This window comes from Marmota monax, unplaced genomic scaffold, assembly GCF_021218885.2.
Source record: "Marmota monax isolate L192 unplaced genomic scaffold, Marmota_monax_Labrador192_F-V1.1 WCK01_AAM20220418_F8-fsc00010, whole genome shotgun sequence".
In the NCBI taxonomy this organism is placed as follows: domain Eukaryota; kingdom Metazoa; phylum Chordata; class Mammalia; order Rodentia; family Sciuridae; genus Marmota; species Marmota monax.
The window spans coordinates 20,033,956-20,054,497 of NW_026692321.1; the positions used below are offsets into that span (position 1 = coordinate 20,033,956).

The window sequence follows — 20,542 nt, forward strand, 5'->3', positions numbered from 1 at the left end:
AAACAACAACAAGTGCTGGCGAGGATGTGGGGAAAAGGGTACACTTATACATTGCTGGTGGGACTGCAAATTGGTGTGGCCAATTTGGAAAGCAGTATGGAGATTTCTTGGAAAGCTGGGAATGGAACCACCATTTGACCCAGCTATTCCCCTTCTCGGTCTATTCCCTAAAGACCTAAAAAGAGCATACTACAGGGACACTGCTACATCGATGTTCATAGCAGCACAATTCACAATAGCAAGACTGTGGAACCAACTTAGATGCCCTTCAATAGACGAATGGATAAAAAAAATGTGGCACTTATACACAAAGGAGTATTAGTCTGCATTAAAAAATGACAAAATCATGGAATTTGCAGGGAAATGGATGGCATTAGAGAAGATTATGCTAAGTGAAGCCAGCCAATCCCTAAAAAACAAATTTCAAATGTCTTCTTTGATATAAGGATAGTAACTAAGAACAGAGTAGGGAGGAAGAGCATGAGAAGAAGATTAACATTAAACAGGGATGAGAGGTGGGAGGGAAAGGGAGAGAGAAGGGAAATTGCATGGAAATGGAAGGAGACCCTCATGGTTATACAAAATTACATACAAGAGGAAGTGAGGGGAAAGGGGAAAAAAACAAGGGGGAGAAATGAATCACAGTAGATGGGGTAGAGAGAGAAGAGGGGAGGGGAGGAGAGGGGGGATAGTAGAGGATAGGAAAGGCAGCAGAATACAACAGACACTAGTATGGCAATATGTAAATCAATGGATGTGTAACTGATGTGATTCTGCAATCTGTATATGGGGTAAAAATGGGAGTTCATAACCCACTTGAATCAAAGTGTGAAATATGATATGTCAAGAACTATGTAATGTTTTGAACAACCAACAATAAAAATTAAATAAAAGAAATTATGTATGAAGTAAAACAGAGAAATGAGATGGAAACTGATGAAAGATATGAAGTCAAGGAAAACCTTTTATTTATTTTTTTAATGATCTTTTCATGCTGATGGGAGCAAATAATGAAAGAAAAATGGAGTATAGAGGAGAAAGAGAAGGGGTCAGTGGTTGGGAGTATGTATTCTTTGATGTGTTTCTTCATAGCATTGTATATGGCACCAGGGGGAGAAGAATTTTCTGTTTTCTCTTCTATATCTTCATCTCCCACTGGGTTAGGTGGTGTTCTTATGAACTCCCATTTAACTCCATGGTGTTCTATGTTGCCTTTATACTTACTCCTTTCAAAGTATGATCCTTGTTCTTAAAAGCAGACTGAGGTCCAGCTATGTCCTGATCTAAAGAACCACACTTGCTAGGATATGTTAGCTTTAGAGTCCTCTAGGAGTTATACATAACACCAGAACCACACCTTCTGGAAATCTTCAACCAGAATTATATCAGGATCTCACCAATCTTCTCTGAAACACCAGAGCATAGGTCTTTAGGTGGCTCTTAAGTATTCTCTCCTGCCCTGGGTTGTGGGTAACTGACACATAATGACATTGAATACTGAGAGTAGCTGCTCAGCTCTGAGCACCAGTTCTGTTTCTCACCATTGACATTCCCGGTGGTAGAGTGGCATCTGGGACTCTATCAGGCTTCCCTGGGCTTTGGTATTTTAGACTCAATTCTCATTTCTCCTTTTTCTGTCACAAGTTTAGGCTTGTTTTGTTTTGTCCTTAGCCCGAGGTTGATGCAAGTTAAAGATGTTGTAAGAGGTAAAACAAACAACTAGGCAGATGTTAGTTATCATTGTTATCTTCTGAGCTCAAGGTTTATATTTCTGCCCGCATTTTCAAGGTTTTAGGTCAGAACTTTAAAATTGGGGCCAGAACCTTGAAGCCAGTTCCTGAGGGGCTTGTAGAAAGAAGTGATGACAGTGTGGAATTGTGTCTGTAAGGGGTGTGCATGGGTGCCTATTTGGTTCATCCTTTCATCCATAATAAATATTTGTAAATGCTTGGTCTGTTTAAAGATGTGTTTTGGGAAATTGGCATGGCTCATTTTTTAAGGTGGGAAAACAGAAGATACCAGGACCTCTTTAGTAGACACAGTATGAAGAACATAGAGGATATTCTTTAGAGTAGTTCTCAAGTATCCCTGGAGTTCTTTGTTGAAACATGTAGTAGGGGAAAATCCCAAGCCATGCTGCCTGTTTGCAGTGAGAAAAGGTGAAGAACCAAACCCTGCCACTCACACAAATTCGTTGCCACTGGAAGCTCCTCTTCAAGACCATGACAAAGTTAAAAAGAAATATCACTTCCTAGTCTTTTCCAGCATAAAAATTAAGAAGGAAACTTTTTTCTCTTACTCAATTTTTTCTCTTAGAAAATAGAAACAAGGTTGGGATGCAGCTCAGTGGTGGAATGTTTGCCTAGCACACACAAGGCCCTGGATTGGATCCCTCACATAGCAAAAAATACAAAAAAAGTCGCTGTTATTTATAACTTAATTAAATGTTTTAAATAACTAAACCTCTGTACGTATTTCTTTTAGAGGTGAGTTTATAGATGGAATTACTGACAGACATTAGTTGATGATAACGATGTTAATGGACATTCAAGAAATTGGCAACTTATTTGAAGGGTCCACTCAAGTACTTAGCACACGTTGAAGTTTGACCTTTGTATGTTTTTCCAAACAGACTCTAAAATAAGGTGACATATGTCTTAGCCTTGAGAGATATAAATATTAGTGACGAGGCTACATGTTTTAATAAAAGCAAATGAATCTAAGGGATAGGACTGTTCCTATTGTTTAAATTTTTAAAAATAATAATTGTACATTCATGTATTTTCATGCTTTTAAGAAAAAGGTAATACTGCCATATTATTGTACATTTAAAATGCAAATTTTAATAGTTCAAATTATGCTTTTTAGTAACTAATAATTTCAGATTTCTTTTTGACCCTGTCTTGCCTTTCCCACTTTCTTTGTTTGCCTGGTGTTGGGAAATCCAAATTGAAAATGCAGGCATTTTGAACAAGTTGAATGAATTGTGGCCTTGGCTATAATTGTCACTTCTCAAATTTTAAAAATCTTCTATCTTTCTTTCTACAGACTGGTGAATTTTCAGCTCGTTTTCTCTTGAAATTGCCAGTGGATTTCAGCAACATTCCCACATACCTTCTCAAGGTAAAAATATATGATTATCAGCAAAGGAATACAAATGATACCACTTAACTCATTATTTGTATAAATGGTTTGTCAGCATTGTATTCAGATGATAAATTCTACTAAAAATGTTTATAGGAAGATTCATTGAACTATTTGTTTACCTAAAAGTAAACTAGTAACCTTAAAAGTCATTTAGACATGAGTTTTTTGTATAAGGTAAAATTATTAAACTTTGGAAAGATCAATTTAATTTTATGGGGGTGAAAGATTCTTAGAAATTGTCTAATGCGTTCTTTCTTTAAATACGATTGCATATTAACTATGCTTTGTAAAGGACATTTCATTTTATGTCAGCAGGTAAACTCAGGAACTTTCAAAGTTGGGTTGTCTCAGAGACTCACACTGCAGTTAGACCAGTGTATCTGGCTTTCTTTAAAATGCGATGCAGGCAAAGTATGACCTAGGGCAGCTAGTTTGGGGGAGGGGTCTATAATGTTTTACAGAGAAAAGATTGACCACAAGGCTGTGTTTTGCAGAGAGACACTAAATGGACCAAGTAGCAAGTTCTGAAAAGGAAGCTCTAAGTCATAGGCCCAGGTTCATTCCAGATGAAGATTTTGGTGGTGGTTTAAGATTTGGCTGGCTGTCCTCACCCTCTATTTCAACCTGAGGTTATTTAATTTCAGTATAATGTAAGAAAAATTTCTGCCTTCTAATTTGATGATGTTCAGAGAGCTAATGGCATTTATAATCATCTGGTGAGAAGACAGAATCCTTGTAGAAGTTTCCCTGCATATTATAGTAGTCAATAAAAAATAAGCAGTTATTAATCTTAATAATGGTTAAAAGTATGGTTTGGTAGAATATAGTCTATAACCATAGAAAAGACTAGGGAACCTGTTTTATACATTCCATTGAAGAGAGAAAATTCCCCCTTTTTCCCCTTAAGTAAAACACGAGATTTTTGTGCCTCATTAAACTTTTATTTTTAGTTTCCAGTTGACTGGTTTTCCACTTGGTATCCAGTGGTTGTGAAGTCCAAGTGATATTGGAGGTCAGCAATTTATATCAGTCTTTCCACATTGGGAAATATACATATTAAATCGGTGATTACCAAGAATAGTTAATTTGATTCCAGTAATTATTTTGCTCTATTGGAATAGCAAGCAGTCTCCTTAGAAATCCCATTAACAAATATTTAATGACCTCTTTCATATATTCCAGTTAAAGTCTACTTCAGCTCATTTTGAACCAAATACAACAGTTTATACAAGTACATTGTTCATACAAGCATCATAATCCATAATGTACAGTTCCAGTATCTTTGTTTAGATTTGTTGGTCCTTCTCTATTTGAGTAGTCTTCCTGTTTATTTGACATTGATTTTGCTTCTGCTCATGTTCTTGAAGGTAAAAAAAAAAAAAAAAAAAAGAAATGCATTAGCCTGTAATCTGCTTTTTTCTCTTTAATATCATATTTCATATTTTCTGTTTTAACTTTATATCATACTCTACTTTTTCCTTGTCAGTCAGATAAGAGAAAGCTGGAACCTATATGCCAAAATTATAAATTCTTTTTCTCCCCTGAATTATTATAAAGTGATTTTTCTCCTATAGATGAAGTGCCATCATTGCAATGTTAATGTCTTTCTGGATCTTTAGTTGATGCAAGGAGAATAAAACAAGTACCAAAAAAGGAGAAGCTTTTGAATAATCCAAAACAACAAAATAAGTAAAACCCTTACTTTAAAAAAATACAACAACAACTGCTTAGGAATTGCTTTACATGTACTTTGCATTTGGATGCTCCTGACCTAATTACTTGTCCTAGAATTGATAGTCCAAAAGTAAAATAAGCTTCCCCACTTCTTAGGGTTAGGATAGTCTTTACCAGCATCAGTGTGGTTTCATCTAATCATTCCAAGCAATTAAATGGTAAAGCAGAGCTTTTAAATATAGAGATAGCATGGACTTTGACTATGTTCACAATTTATTTGCTACAATGAATTTTCATTTCACTATGATGAAGCCATCATCTATTCAGAAGTTTAGATTACCAGTTACACCTATTTTACCTACTAACAGGAATGTAAGAATGAAAAAAAAAACATTAAATATTCAGTGATGTGATTTTGCCTAATATTATACTCCAGGTATATATAGTTTTTAAATGAATAGAGTGAATATATTTAAAATGAAGCCTGGCTTCAGAGACTGAATATTATTCTTGGTTGAGTTAAGTCAAAGGGTTAGATAAATCATTTACATAAAAACTCAGTAAAAAAAAAATTTCTGTGTTCATTAGGATTCTTTATTTGTGGGTGGTATAAATCCAGCATGAACTTGTGTAAACCAAATGGGAAATGTACAAATCCTCTGTTCCCATAGTCCAAGGAGCAGGAAACAAGACTCACTGTTGCATAGTCTAAAGATCAAGATAGACCAATCTTTCCATGTCTGTACCACTTTGGCTCAGTTACATACCCTTGAACTTTTCAACTGGTCTCTTTGTTGGGGAGAAAACATGATCCACAGAATAAAAGGGAGATTACCGAAATCATTAAAGTGTAAGTATTCATTACAGTATTGAACCAAAGAAAGATTATTTTATAATTATATGCAGTTGGCCCTCCATATTCATGGGTTCTGCATTAATGGATTCTGTATCTGTACATTTAGCTAACCACAGATGACAAGTTATTTGGAAATAAAAGAATTGTGTCTCTACTAACATGAACAGGCCTTTTTCCCCCACTGGTTGTTATTTCCTAAGTAATACAGCATGATAATTATTTTTTAAGTTGTTGATGGACTTTTATTTTTTATTTTATTTTTTTAAAGAGAGAGAGAGTGAGAGAGAATATTTTAATATTTATTTTTTAGTTTTCGGTGGACACAACATCTTTATTTTATTTTTATGTGATGCTAAGGATCGAACCCAGTGCCTCATACATGCTGTGTGAGTGCTTTGCCACTGAGTCACAATCCCAGCCCAATTATTTACATAGCATTTACAAAGTTCTAGAGATGATTTAAAGTACATTGGAGGGTCTGCATAGATTATTTGCAGATACTGTGCTATTTTATATAAGGGACTTCAGCATCTTGTAGATTTGTATATCTATGAGGGATTCTCTAATCCCCTATGGATACCCATGTTTCTGTTAAAGAAGAGCCAATCACTAGAAACGGTTCCTTTTAATTTTATTAAGGTGAAAACTGGCATTCATATTCTCATCTTCATTTTTGTTCTGAGAACCACTGAACCTAACAATGTAATGCTAATTTAAAAAGAGCCCTTTTCCCCTGGGAAGCCATACTCCATAGTGAGGGACCTAAATAAAAGGTTCTAATTTGTCTACTAAAAATTTTATCTAAACAAGAAATATTCAGAAACTAAGAATATAGTATTTTAGCGAGGAAAGAAACATGATACTCATAAATGTGTTTGTATCTCTCAAAATAATGAGCCAATTTTATACAGGATATAATAAAGTTAAAAATCCTAGAGTTAGGAACCCCTTCAGTAGAATCATACAGAAATATGTGGGGAAATTACTCCACCCCACTGGACTGGATGGTTAAATAGGATTTACTTCTTGCTGGTGGTGGATTTGGCAAACATAACTTTGCAAAAAAATCAGTGGTAACTTTTTCTGTGTTGGATAAGAAAATATGATCATATTTCTAGGTAGTCTAAATAGTTCTGGAGTGTCTCTGAACCAGGCCAGAAGCAGGGCTGTAACAGTTTACTGTGACTGAGTACTTAGACTTCTGGTTTCTGCAGTAATCTTTTTGGCACTATTCGACATGACATAGTGAGCCTGTTCATCCCGATGGAATGCTTGCTGAAATTTAGTCCCACCATGGAATCTGAATCATGCCATTTGATAGAAATGAATTTCTGGTGAAAAAGCTAAAATAGATCATCTATGTCAGGAGGTGAGGCAATCATCCTCCTGAAGCCCCTGTGTCAGTACTGAACAGTCAGGGCGCAATCAGTGCCACATGTAAGTCATACTGCCAAGGAGAAGCAGAAAACAGGGTTAAGGTCAGATTATCAAGATGCATTGAAGAGACTAGGTCAGGCAGAGAATTATAGTGAACATCCACGTTGTTAGTTGGTTCACACCATCACTGATGTTGGGGAGGCATGCGAGGGTCCCTCTGTGCTGAGATGATCTTGTCAATACAGGAGCAGCCTCTTCAGCCTGAAATTGGCTAGCAGGTTACATACTTATAGTCAGTCTGCTTTCAGTCAAACCTAGGAGAGCAAATGCTCCTGGGACCAGGCAGGTACAGAGTCACGCCAGCTTGATAAATATCATATAGTAGGACTTGGTGAGAACTGTAATGAACTTACAAGTATGTGCTGCATCCAGAGGCAGCAGCTGCTGTACAGCTGCAGAATTGTTTTCCATGTGAGAGTATGGGCCTGGCGTTGCCAGATCTGCAGATGTTATTACAAGGAACTCAGAAGCTTGGGGTTTTTATTTTTCTAATATGAAAAATGCTGCCTTTTAAGTGATGGCAATGATAAATATTTTTTTAAAACATTTTATGGGCTAAACGGAGCACCTCTGTGTGTTTGTGACCCTTGCTCTGAAGCCTTACACTCTGATAACCAGCTGGGCAGCAAAAGGCACTTCTGCCCTTTCCTTGACTTATATATTCAGTATGACAATAAGGGGGATCTCACTATGAATGACACAGCAGATGAAAGGAGGAGGACCTTGAACTAGGGTTTTACTCAATATTCTGAGCCCCACAGTGTCCTGTGCTGCTTGCAGTAACTGTAGCAGAGTCCCTTAAATGGGCAGGGTTTGTTTTCTGTGTGCAGTACTATGCAGGACACTTAAGTGTTGATTTTGACTCAAACTGACACTAGGATTAGACAAACCAAACAACCACACACACAAAAAGAAATTTTAAGCTTAATCATTATTGTCAAATATCTTTTAAGATATTTGGTAAGCTAACAAACATTAATTAGAAAATAGTTAAGTACTAACTTGAATGCTACATGTACAGCAGGTTTTTAAAAAAATAAAAATGCATTAGAATGGTGAAGGAGATGTAGGACCAAGTTTGGGCATAAGCTTGACCTGTGAACAGTGTGGCTTTTTGAAGCTGGAAGGGGTAAGGGGACGGCTCAAGTGTGGGTGATGATGCAGCCAGTGGTGGGACTGTTGGATGTATTTAATTTGGACACTGTGTAGTAATCTAGAATGCAAGAGAAATTTCTCACAAGAGATTAATGAGGGATAAAACTGGAAAGATAAAATTGTAAAGGTCTTGAATGGTAGGAGATAATTCAGACTTCTTAGGCAGGTAGTTTTCATTCCCTTATGCTGGGATTATCAGGGTAATTACTTCCTATTTTGTTTTCTTGGATTCATTCTCTCCCATGTCCAGGCTCCCTACAGTTTTGGAGTAGTCTATTTTAATCTTCTCTTGAAACCAGTTGAATGCTCCTTTGAAGCCTGCCTCCCATGTAGGGCAGAATCAGACACAGGAGCAGGCAGCCATACTCACTATCCTGCCAGTGCTGCATGATTTCCAGAGGTACTGCTTCGCGTATGCTCTTCCCCCCTGCTTTGAAGCCCCCATTAAAAAAAATCTTTTCTTAGAGAATTTATTTAATTGACATAAGAATAGAGAGCCCCAAACCACACATTAAAAGTAGTTTAATTTCTCGCCCAAGACTGTGTTTATTTGAAACTTTTGACTTAATATCTAGTTTGAGTTATTTGTAGCAAGGAGGGGGAGGAGCACTAAGAGGTCAGAATGAAAAAGAGAGATAATAAAACCAAAGTGAGCCTCCTGAAGGAGAAGGTTCAGCATACACCTATGGGAAGCTAAAGCCTGAACCTGGAAGATCCAATGGAAGAGAACTGTCATAGAGGCAGAAGGTCAACATGAGCCCAGAGTTGTATAAGCCAGAGTTTTAAAAATATTCATAGAGGGCTGGGGTTGTGGCTCAGCGGTAGAGTGCTTACCTAGCATGTGTGAGGCCCTGGTTCGATCCTCAGCACCACCTAAAATAAATAAATAAAATAAAGATATTGCATTCAACTACAACTATAAATAAATAAATAAATAAATAAATAAATAAATAAATAGCGGTAGAGTGCTTACCTAGCATGTGTGAGGCCCTGGTTCGATCCTCAGCACCACCTAAAATAAATAAATAAAATAAAGATATTGCATTCAACTACAACTATAAATAAATAAATAAATAAATAAATAAATAGAATATTCATAGAGAAGGGAATGGCCAGATGCCATTGAATGAACCAAGAACATTTGAGAGTGAGAGTAGAGAGAACACTCTCAGAAGAATGGGCAGGATAGAGGCCAGATTATTGGTATTAATAAACTTGTAACTGATTATTAAAATATTAGTAGGTATTTAACAAAAAGTATTATGGGAAAGGAAAAGAAACTTAAAGAGCTGAAACGATCAAGTGAAATTGTCTAGAAGAAAGAACTGAAATGATAGTTTCAGATAGATATACTATCCCAAATAATTATACGTTTTTTTTACATGAGTTTGTTTAAATTCATAATATTCTTGAACATAATAATCTTATTGATGTTCTTCCTTTGGAGAGTTTAAAGAAATGTCACTGGGCTACTTCTATTTCAAGTGGTGCTATCATTCTTTCATATAGTTAGTAAAGCTAGGTAATGACATTGGTGTCTTAAAGTGTATGAGTGACAGTCACGTTTTGTGACTTCTCATCAATGACTGAGTTTTAGTAAATTGGGAGTTTAGAAATTTCTCATTCTTCTCACCTTCCCTTATGATCACTGGAGGATTTTGCATATTTTTTACATTAAGGAGGAGGCCCTAGAACTTTTTCTGGGGAGTTATCATTGCATTGTCCTTCTTAATTTAGAATTGTTTGGAAGTCCATTTGGTTTCACCTATTTCCTAGGAAGGAAATTGGTGGTTTCCCCAAAATATTCCCTTTTATTTAAAATCAACAAGCTTCTTCAGGTGATAAGTGTTGATTATAATTATTTCTCAGCAAGCAGGAGATAGAAAACATAAAACACCCTCTGATCCTCACAAATGAGTGTAAATTCAAAGGCTGACCTCACAGAGATTTGTCTCTTTACCACACATTAAATGATCCCTCCGAATTTGAGGTCTTTTAGTTGAGACAATTGTTTTGGGATCCAGTAAAGTCATGATTAATAAGCAGCTTTTAGGACGAAAGACTGCTTTAAGTCACTCTTGTGCAATCTGTCTTTAAAGCAAAGCAGTTGTCTGGAACTTGAAAAAGCATAAGAGATTCCTGGGGCGCCCTTATTATCTTATTTTAAAGGAATAGTTTCTGCCTAATCAAATAGGAATAGACAAGCTTTTAAAAAAGTAGGAATGTACACCTAGAAATATGTTCTAGAAAAGTTGGGTTGCATTTATTCCTGGAATAAGCCTGATTTATCATTACTAAATCTGACCCAAAATTTGCATGTGACATGGTTTGAGCATTTACTGAGTGGGGAAATGTCCTCTATTCCTGCATCAAGGAGGGGACCCATGACCTTCAGTTAGTTGTCCTTGTCCCACCTCCTTTTCCAGAAAGAGAAGCAGGGTTTAGAGAGCAGTTCTCTCTGGCTGAGGGGCCAGCAAGCTTCTCTAAAGGGCATGATAGTAAAATTTTGGCTGCTGTGCCATATGGTCTCTGTCATAACTATTCAGCTCTGCTGTCATAGCACGACAGCAGCTACAGACAATATGTAAATGGAAGAGTGTGGCTGGGTTCCAATAAAACTTTATTTTCAGAAGCAGGCATTGGACTGGATTATAAGGGCAGTAGTTTGCTGATCCCTTTACGGATTATGGAAGGGCATGTTTCTTCATAAAGGCACCTGGTGCATCATAGATAAGTAAAAGGATTTGGTTCTTTGAGTGGTTTTTTACCACGGCTCTGTGTTAGCTTTCCATCACAGTGATGAAATATCCTAGATGATCAGTTTATAGGGAGGAAAGTTTATTTTGGCTCATAGTTTGAGTCCTTTGCCACTTGCCCAGGTTGCTTTGAGCCTGTGGCAGCATAGTGCATCATGTCAGGAGTGTGTGGCAGAGGAGGCTGCTCACCATATGATGCTAGGAAGCAGAGAGAGAAAGAAAAGAAGGGACCTGGTTTAGTCAGCTTTTTCACTGCTGCAACTAAAGGACCCTACGAGAACAACTGTAGAGGAGGAAAGGTTTGTTGAGGGCTCATGGTTTCAGAGGTCTCAATCCACAGACATCAGGCTCCATTCCTCGGGGCTCAAGGTGAGGCAGAACATCATGGCAGAGGGAAGCAGTTCACATCATGATCAGGAAACAGAGGGGGGTGGCGGAGAATCTCCATTCTTGAGATAGAAAATATGTACTCCATAGCCACACCCCATCTGTCTCCAGTTCATCCAGTTATTAATTCAATGATTAAGTTAAATCTGTAACCCAATCATTCCTTCTTTTGGGGGACACCTCACATTCCAACTATAACAAGGCCTTAGTCTAAATGTCCCCTTCAATGACAGGCCACCGGTGACCTAATATCCTAATTTCGTTAGACCCCACCTCCTAAAGGTCTTACTGCCTCCCAATAGTGCCGCAGGCTGGTGGCCAACCTTGGGGGGATTCTTAAGATCCAAACTATAATAGTATTTTAAAAAATATTTTACTAGCACCTTCAACGCTGTTGAAATCTTCCTCCCTCCTTTCTTCTTCCCTTTCTTCCTTTCCTTCTTTCCTCCCTCCCTTTGTTCTCTTTACCCTCTTACTTTTAAATAATTTGTTAACATGATATAATTTACTCATTTCTTTTTCATATCTTAGTTTCCCCAACTGTTAAAATAAAGTCAGCTATTGCTGTGGTATGAAATTTTGTGTCCCCCCCACCCCAAATTCACATGCTGAAATCCCAACCCCCAAGGCAGCAGTATTAGGTGGAGCCTTTTGGGAGGTGATCAAGTCATGAAAGTGGAATCCTCATGAATGAGATTATTGCCTATATAAAAAGAGACCACACAGAGCTGGCTAGCCCTTCTACCATGTGAAGACACTATCTGTGAATGGAACACCAAATCTGCTGGTGCCTTGATCATGGACTTCTCAACTTCTAGAAATGTAAGAAATAACTTCCTATTGTTTATAGACTGTTCCATTTAACTAGGCTATTTATAAATTTATACAATTATAATAATCAGAACTAAGACAGCTAGGCACACCACACAGGATGGTTGGGCATGTCCATGAGATAACAAATATGATAGTACTTAATTTACTTTTGTTATAGTTTGGATCCTGAATGTATCCCAGAGACCTAGGTGTTAAAGATTTGGTCACCAGGGTAGCACTATTGAGAGGTAGTGGAATCTTTAAGAGGAGGGACCTAGTGTCGGTAGGTCTTTAGGTCGTTGGGGTTGTTCTCTTTAAGGGGATTTTGTGACCCTTGTCCTTTCCTTGTCCTCTCTTTGTTTCATGTCAGTGAGGTGAGCGGTTTTACTCTGCCACATGCTTCCACCATGGTGTGCTGCCTTGCCACAGGCCCAAACCAAGGGGCCAGTTGATCATGGACTTGAATAAACCTGAACTGAAAGCCAGAATTAATCTTTTCTGTTTTTAAGTTGATTTTTTAAGATATTTTATTTTAGTGTGAAGAAGCTCATGAATGCAACTTCTGAACTTAGAGTAGATGTGGAGTAGAAAAGATTTCAATATTACCAAGTAATTTGATTTTATTTCAAGCATGGAATTTATTCTGGACTAGAAAGAAAGAATTTAATTAAAATTAAGATACTTTTAAATTTACTACTTCACTTTTCCTCTCTCCTGATTTCCTCCATCTAGAATTCAAAGTTCAAACTTTTACTTGTCTCAGATACCCAGATGTCACTTAGAATAATTCTACAGTTTTCCTGAGATGAAGAGCAGTCACAGGCAGCTCTGTGAACTTTCTCCTTTTGTTCTTCTTTTCTTGTTTTACAGTTTATTTTTGTGATGTGCTTGTGTTTTCGTTTCTAAAATTTCAGTTTTAGAATGTATCTATCTCAAATGATTATCAATTGACTATTCTGTTACTCTGTCCCCATGTAGTGGTAGTTTTTCAAGTGTACTCTATTCTGTCATAGAGCATGCTTCAGTAATGAATCACATACAGATTAGTCCATATGTAATTGATAAATAGAAGTATGTCAGTAAAATGCAAAAGTTGTCATAGTTTATAGTTGATCTTTTAGCACATCAGTATTTTGACTATTGCATAATAGCAGCTGGATGCAAAGTACACTAATATGAATGACACAGAAAGCTGTGGGGGTACGTTGTATTGCATAGTGCCCATTCACCCCCATATCCTCATGCTTGGCTCAGTTTGCCATATGTCCTGTAACTAAGTATTTATTGCACCTTTTTTCCTTATCTTGGTAGAAAAGAAACAAACACAAGACAGTGAGCCAAAGCTGTCCTTTATGGTATCATCATATTGTCCAGAATCTGCTTCCCCACTGTAACTTCAGATGACCATGTCCCTCTATTTTTTTTCCATAACTCAGCAGTTTCAGTCTTTCCTTGTAACTGGTTTTATCATGTTACTTTTATGCGAAAAACTTCAAAACATTGTTGAGAGAAACTAAGAGATCTAAACAGATATATCATATTCATATGTCTGAAGACTCAAGATTGTAAGATGTTCTTTCTAAATTGGCATATGGATCTGACACAATCCTAGCAAGTCAAAATCTGAGCAGGCTTTTTCGTAGAAATAGACAGTCTGATTCTGAAATTCAGTTTGAAATACCAAAGATCTGGAATTGCTAGAAACAACCTTGGAAAAGAAGTGAAAAACTGGAGAACACACTGATTTCAGGGCTTATTAAACAAGTCCAGTAACCAAGACAGTGTGTTAATGGTCTAAAAAAACCAAAAAAATATCAGTCTAGATCACTGGAATCCAATAGAGTATCCAGAAATGGACCCACACATATATGGATGACGGATTTTTTTATATATAAAAGTGCAAAGGCAATTCAGAGGAGAAAGGATAATCTTTTCAACAAATGGTGCTGGAACAATTAGATATCTACCAATAATAATAATAATAATAACAACAAAAACAACTTCAGTCTATACCTTTGTAAAATTAACAGAACCCATCATAGACCTAAATGTGAAGCCTAAAACCACAAAACTTCTAGAAGAAAACATAATAAAACCTCAAAAAGCTGTTATTTTAAAAATATGTTTTAATTTTGAACACAGTAAATAGCAACAGAGTTGACACAAATGAAAGTTCTTTGAAGAGTTCAATACTTGTGAAAAGGAAAAAAAAAGTTTGAGAACCACTCTGTGGACATTGTAGCTTATATTTCCCTGTGGGCTCAGAGCCAAACCTAAACGTTTCCAGGATTGTTACATGCTAAATAATAATAATGCTAAACCAATACTTAAAAGTTGTAATATTGTCAGCTCTTATCAACAAGAGTAGAGCTGGTATCTTCATAAATTGCTCTTGGAAATCAATCCTACTCATAAACTACTAGCATCAAGGATTTAGCGACAGTATCATCCATTTAGTCACATTTGATGAACACGAAAGTGTAGAAATGTGAACTGCTTGTCCCTTGGGCTTCTGATATCTGCCATTCTGTGTCATGACTCACAACCAGCTACTTATTCAAGGAATGTATGGCTTAATGTCACTGGTAGCATTTCCAGAAGGACTTTGATAAGAATCTTGTCATTGTTAGAGAGGACTATGGTACATATCCCTAGGAAGTGGCACAGTAGATGTTTGTAGTGTTTGTTGGCCTAGCATCTCTCTTCCTGTTCTTCTAAAAATAGTATCCCATGTTCTTTTCCCTACTCCATCTGTTATAGTTTAGATTTGAGGTGTCCCCACCAAAGCTCGCATGTGAGACAATGCAAGAAGGTTCACAGGAGAAATGATTAGGTTATGAGAAGCCTTAACCCAATCAGTGAATTAAAACCCCCCAGGGGATTAACTGAGTGTTAACTAAAGGTGGGGAGGGTGTGGCTGGAGGAGGGGGCATTGGAGTTGTGGCTTTGGAGTATATATTTTGAATCTGGCCAATTGAGTCTCTCTCTCTGCTCTCTGATCATCATGCGAGCTGCTTTTGTCTACCACACTCTTCCGCCATGATGTTCTGCCTCACCTCAAGCCCTGAGGAATGGAGCCTCCTGCCTGTGGACCAAAATCTCTGAAACCGTGAGCGCCTACATAAATTTTTCCTCCTCTTCAATTGCTCTGGTCAGAACTTTTAGTCACAGCAGTGAAAAAGCTGACTAAAACACCATCTACTTGATTTTGGTGGGACCATTCATCACAGTTCTCCTGTGTAGTGGGGATTAATCTAAGAACTGAATTACATGATCCAAGCTTCCCTAGTCAGAGTCCTTCTTAGGACATTTGGAAACTGAAATAGTAAGGGAAAGTCTTTTCCTTTGCTGTGACATTTATAAGCTGGAAGAGTTGAGTCCAGGACAGCAGGCAGCCGTGTTCCTCCTCATGTGGGAAAAGCCTCTAGACACACTGTCTAGTGGAATCATGTAAGCCACATATATAATTGAACATTTTCTAGTAAACACATTAAAAGAACAAGTGAAATTAGTTTTAATACTGTCTTTCTTAACCTATTATGTTTAAAATATTATAAAATGTTAATATGTATAAATAAATATATAAAATATACCATATTATTTAAACATGTAATCAAAATAAAATTTATATATTTGTATATAGACATATATAGTGCCAAGTCTTTGAAATCTTGAATTTTATCCTTTATTACCTCTTGATTCAGAGGAGTCACATTACAAAATGCTCAGTGGTCACATTTGCTTAGTGGCATCCATGCTGGACACTGCAGCTCTGTGTAGTGGGATAAAGGAAATTGACTTGGACAAAGAGGCAAAGATGAGAGATGAAGATTGAGTGAGAGAGAGAGAGAGAGAGAGAGAGAGAGAGAGAGAGAGAGAGAGAGAGAGATAGTTCTGTCAGTGGTGAGGTTTTTGGTTTCAGTTCTTGAGGTCTGAGGAGCTAATTTGGCTCAAGCTTCTATAACCAAGCTTTTCTTTGGAGTCTTTGAGCCTCTTTCATAGCTTTCTAATAAATACCACTTTTTTTTTTTTTTTTGCATGAGTATGAGTTGGGTTTCTATCCATTATAATCAGAAAAATCTTGACTCATACAGTAAGACATTGTTATCCCCATTTTTTTAAGATGAAGAAACTTAAACTGAGGGAAATGAAGTAGGTTGGTTACCTCGAATTACCCTGTGTATGGCAGCCAGTGTGTGGCAGCCTGGTCTCTTTCAGTCCACTCTCACTCTGCCACCATAGATTATCCTGGAAGCTACTTGTGGAGCAGGCCTTTTCTTTCTATGAAACATGAAATCAATACCTAACATAGTTACATGTTTGGTGCCTGATGTAGTTCTTTTAGCCTCTGATTTAATGAAATTGTGAAAATGCTTGTTTTATGGTAGGAACTTTTTGGTGGAGTCTCAGTACTCGTCCTGTTAACATTTCTTAAAGAGTAACTTCAGCAAGTCACTTGGCAGTGACTGGAACCTAGTTCAGTATCACACTTCTTGTGATCACATGCATGCTATCATAGACAAAATGGAGTAATCCAACTCCGTTTCATTAAAAATATATTATAGCCCATCCAGGGAACTTTACTAGCACCTCTAAACAATGACGTCATTAAAGAATGAGACTTATGAGAATTGTTAAGCCTGCATAAGATCTGTATTCCAATCTGAATAAAATTAAGCAAGTCTTCAAACAATTTCAGAATGATTCAGTCCAATAGTTGCCATGACTGAAGTTGCAGTAAGCTGGATATCGACAGAAGGCTATTGTTTTCCATTGTTCAGAATCCTCCTTTTGAATGATTCCAAAATTCTAATTTTGAGTTTATAGTCGATCCATTTTAGAAAGGTGTCATAGATCCATATCCTTGAGAATTAACACAAAGGAGGCTGAGCTTTCATACTAGGGCACCCAGGCGACCTATAATTGCAGTAAAACAATTTATACTTGCTGGTATGCAGCTAAGAGTTCAACTTAATTTATTTGCCTCATTAGCACACTATCAAAAGTTTCATTATTAAACAATAGCATAACAAATTAAGGCAGTTTAATTTTAGTTTGCAGTGTAACAAAGCTGTGCAAAATTAAAATCTACAAAGCAAAAATGCTGGCTTGTTTATAAGTGTGAGGTCTGAACCTGCTGCCACTGTCACAATTTCTCACTTGAAAATTCCATCACTGCCTCTTTTATGCCATGTATTATTTTTTTAAGATAACTAGGTTTACACTGAGTCTTCCTATTTGTCATATCTTCATATAACTCTAGCTTTTCGCCCATAGGTATTATAAACTGGCAGTCAAATTTCAGTGTCATAGAAACTCTACCAATGAGATTGTGGCTGTGACAAGAGCTACTCCTTTGGTCTGGTTCTTCTTTCATCTCCCCTCTATTTTTCTGAGCACAAATAATCTGCTTCTTTCCTTTCTAAGATGAGGGAAAGGAAACTACATCTCCACATTCACACACGGCTTGAGAGACTGTGGGGTAGCTAGCAAAAGTTCTACTTCTTGCCCAGGGTAATTCTTCTCAGTGGTCTTTGTTTTTTACTGATTTACTAAGCTATAGATATGTTTTGTGTTTTTTGCAACAAAAAGGTAATTTTAAAAGGAAACAGATGTAGAGAGTACCAGGGAATTATATGTTCTCTTCATTTGTTCTAGTTTTGCCTTTTACCTAGAAACTCAGGGCCATGGAATCTATATTATTGTGAGAAAATCTCCTTCAATCATTTCCTTTGAAAGGAATCCACTCATCCCTTCAGCAGTATTTATTGAATTGCTCTGTGAGTCAGGAGCTGTACTGGATCCTCAAGATAAATGTGGTCTATATCCTTACTTGATTAGTAGTCATACCAATAATACCACAAGTTAAAAGTCTACTTATTCTTTCTGAAGCCATTACTAAGCCTTGGTAGACATTTATTGTTAGGTAGTGTATTAGTTATTGATTGCTGCATAATAAATTAGTCCAAAGCTTAGTGACTTAAACCAGTCAACATTCTGGGGTTTTCTGTGTTACGTATTCAAGATTCATTTAGCTTGGAGGTTCCAGCTCAGCCTCTCATGTAGTTACAGTCAGGATGTTGTCAGGGTCTATAGTCAGTCACCTGAAGGTTTAAAGGGTGAGTGGACCCACTTCCAAGATGTCTTACCCACATGGATGTTGGCAGAAAGGTTCGATCCCTCATCACATGGACCCCACTGTAGTCTGATTGTGTGTCTTCACAACATGGCACTTGACTTCCTCCAGAAAAAGCAATCAAAGATGGAGCAAGGAGGAAGCTGCAGTGCTTTTTATGATCTGTGTCTGAGCCATGTACTCTCATATTCCCTTTATTCATCTACCTCTAAGAAAGTCCTAGGGGTAGATGACCTTGAATTCTGACCAAGGAAAAATGAGATGATTGAGTGTAAAATGGTGGATTGAAGGGTTTGAACTTTAAAAGGTCATTTAAGGTTTTAAAACAGGCAAGATACAGAGTGGAACATTAAGATGTCACTGGGGAGGCTGCGTGGAGGGAAGGAGCATAGGTTAAAAGAGACTGTAAAGGGCCAGGAGTGAAGTGATAGACTGGTGCAGTCCAGTGGAAAGGAAGGACGGGTGTTTGTTGACGCTCCTTGTGGTAGAATGGGTCTAATTCACCTCTGGGCTTCCTTGGATTCAAGCACAGTGCCCTTTACACAGACAAGACAGTCATCCCTTAGTATCCTCAGGGATTGGTTGCAGGAGCCCCACAAATACCAAAATATGCATATACTCAAGTCCCTTATGTAAAATGACATATTATTTGCATATCTTATTCATATACTCTTGTATACTTTGAATTGTCTCTAGATTAATTATAATTCCTACTATTATGTAAATGTTACACAGATAATTGTTAAATTGTATAAGGAATTTATAGGAAAAAAGTCTACGTGTTCAGTTCAGGTAGAGTATTTTTCTTTTCCTTCTTCTTTTTTTTTTTAGAGTATTTTCAATTCTTGATTGAATTTTTACATGCAGAACCTTCAGAAACAGGACTGACTGAATATACTCATTAAGGATTTTCTTTTAAGAAAAAAACATCGTGTGTGTGTGTGTGTGTGTGTGTTTACATATATATGTACATATAAAATGATTTAATGATAATATAGTTGAGTGGACCTTTTTCTATGGTTTCTTTTTTTTTCCTAAAGAAACATTTTGATCCACAATTATAGCAATTAAAATCTTGAATCTAAAAGAAAAATAAAAGGAAATATAATTCTAGAAACCATTCTGTTTTTATTCAGCATATATATTTTGCTTGGTATGATGAGACTAACCTAATAAAGAACAGAAGCAGACTTCTGATTAGGTAATACCCTGCAATTATTTTTATGGCTATTGCATTCCAATCTTCTTATGCAATATTTACAGTGAACATGTGTAACAAGGGCACAAAATGCAAGTTCTAACAATCTCAGCCATAAATCAGAACCAAGTCACGCAATGTAACTTTTCTCTTTGTGAACTCCTTTAGCTGATGCAGACGACCTTTATTAAGAATATATAAAATGCTACATGTACAACTTTATGGTAGATTTGGGATTTCAAGTTCTAAAACCTGATTACTCCTACCCCGTAATTAAAGATTCTGCCAAGATCAGATATTGGTTTAATTGTGAATATGGTGAAAAACTTATATTACATTTTGAAAAAACAAAATGTTTTAAATATTGTATGAGTGTGATGAGAATTTTAGCAGATTATGACTACAAAAGATTATGATTCAGCCTGCAAACATAACCTATGGAAGATCATCAACTGTGCAGAATGAGCTCTGCCAGATGACAGATCTTACCAAGAAAACCTGCCAATGAAAGATAGAGAATGCTAGAAGAAAAAGAATCCCGTTGACTTTCAACATATGGCCCCGACACTGACATATCTTATAGTTTTTAGTGAATAGCAACTCAGAATAACTGGGTTGATAAAAACTAAAAAAATGAGTACATGAATTTAGAAAACTTCTGCTCTAATTTTTTTTTCACTTTTATTTCAGAGGATGTTTTAATGCAGAGTATGTGTGTTTGAGAGAGTGACAAAGGGTTACATCTTAATTCCAGTCTCCCCTTTCAGGATAGAAGAGACTCTTAGCAAACTGAAAATGAAGGCAGCTAACCATGTCCCCATGAGGAAGTTCCACATGTCTTGTGTCCCCTTCATTGGTCTTGTCCTTACATATACTCATAGAGCTTATTCTCTTCCTCTGTATTCTCTGCAGGAATCTCTCTTTTTATCCCCTTTAAGTTTTTTAATGACTACTTAAAAACAAAGAGGCCACTAGAGAACACC

The 20,542-nt window shown here is 36.9% G+C and overlaps 1 protein-coding gene across 1 annotated transcript in view; it reads left to right on the forward strand.

Moving 5' to 3' along the window:
- Nucleotides 1-20,542, forward strand: part of Babam2 (BRISC and BRCA1 A complex member 2) — a 404,038-nt gene that overhangs the window by 151,838 nt on the left and 231,658 nt on the right. Inside the window, exon 6 of the mRNA XM_046441540.2 lies at nt 3,049-3,123. Within this exon, the coding sequence (XP_046297496.1) occupies nt 3,049-3,123 (75 nt within the window). The remainder of the gene's footprint in view (nt 1-3,048; nt 3,124-20,542) is intronic.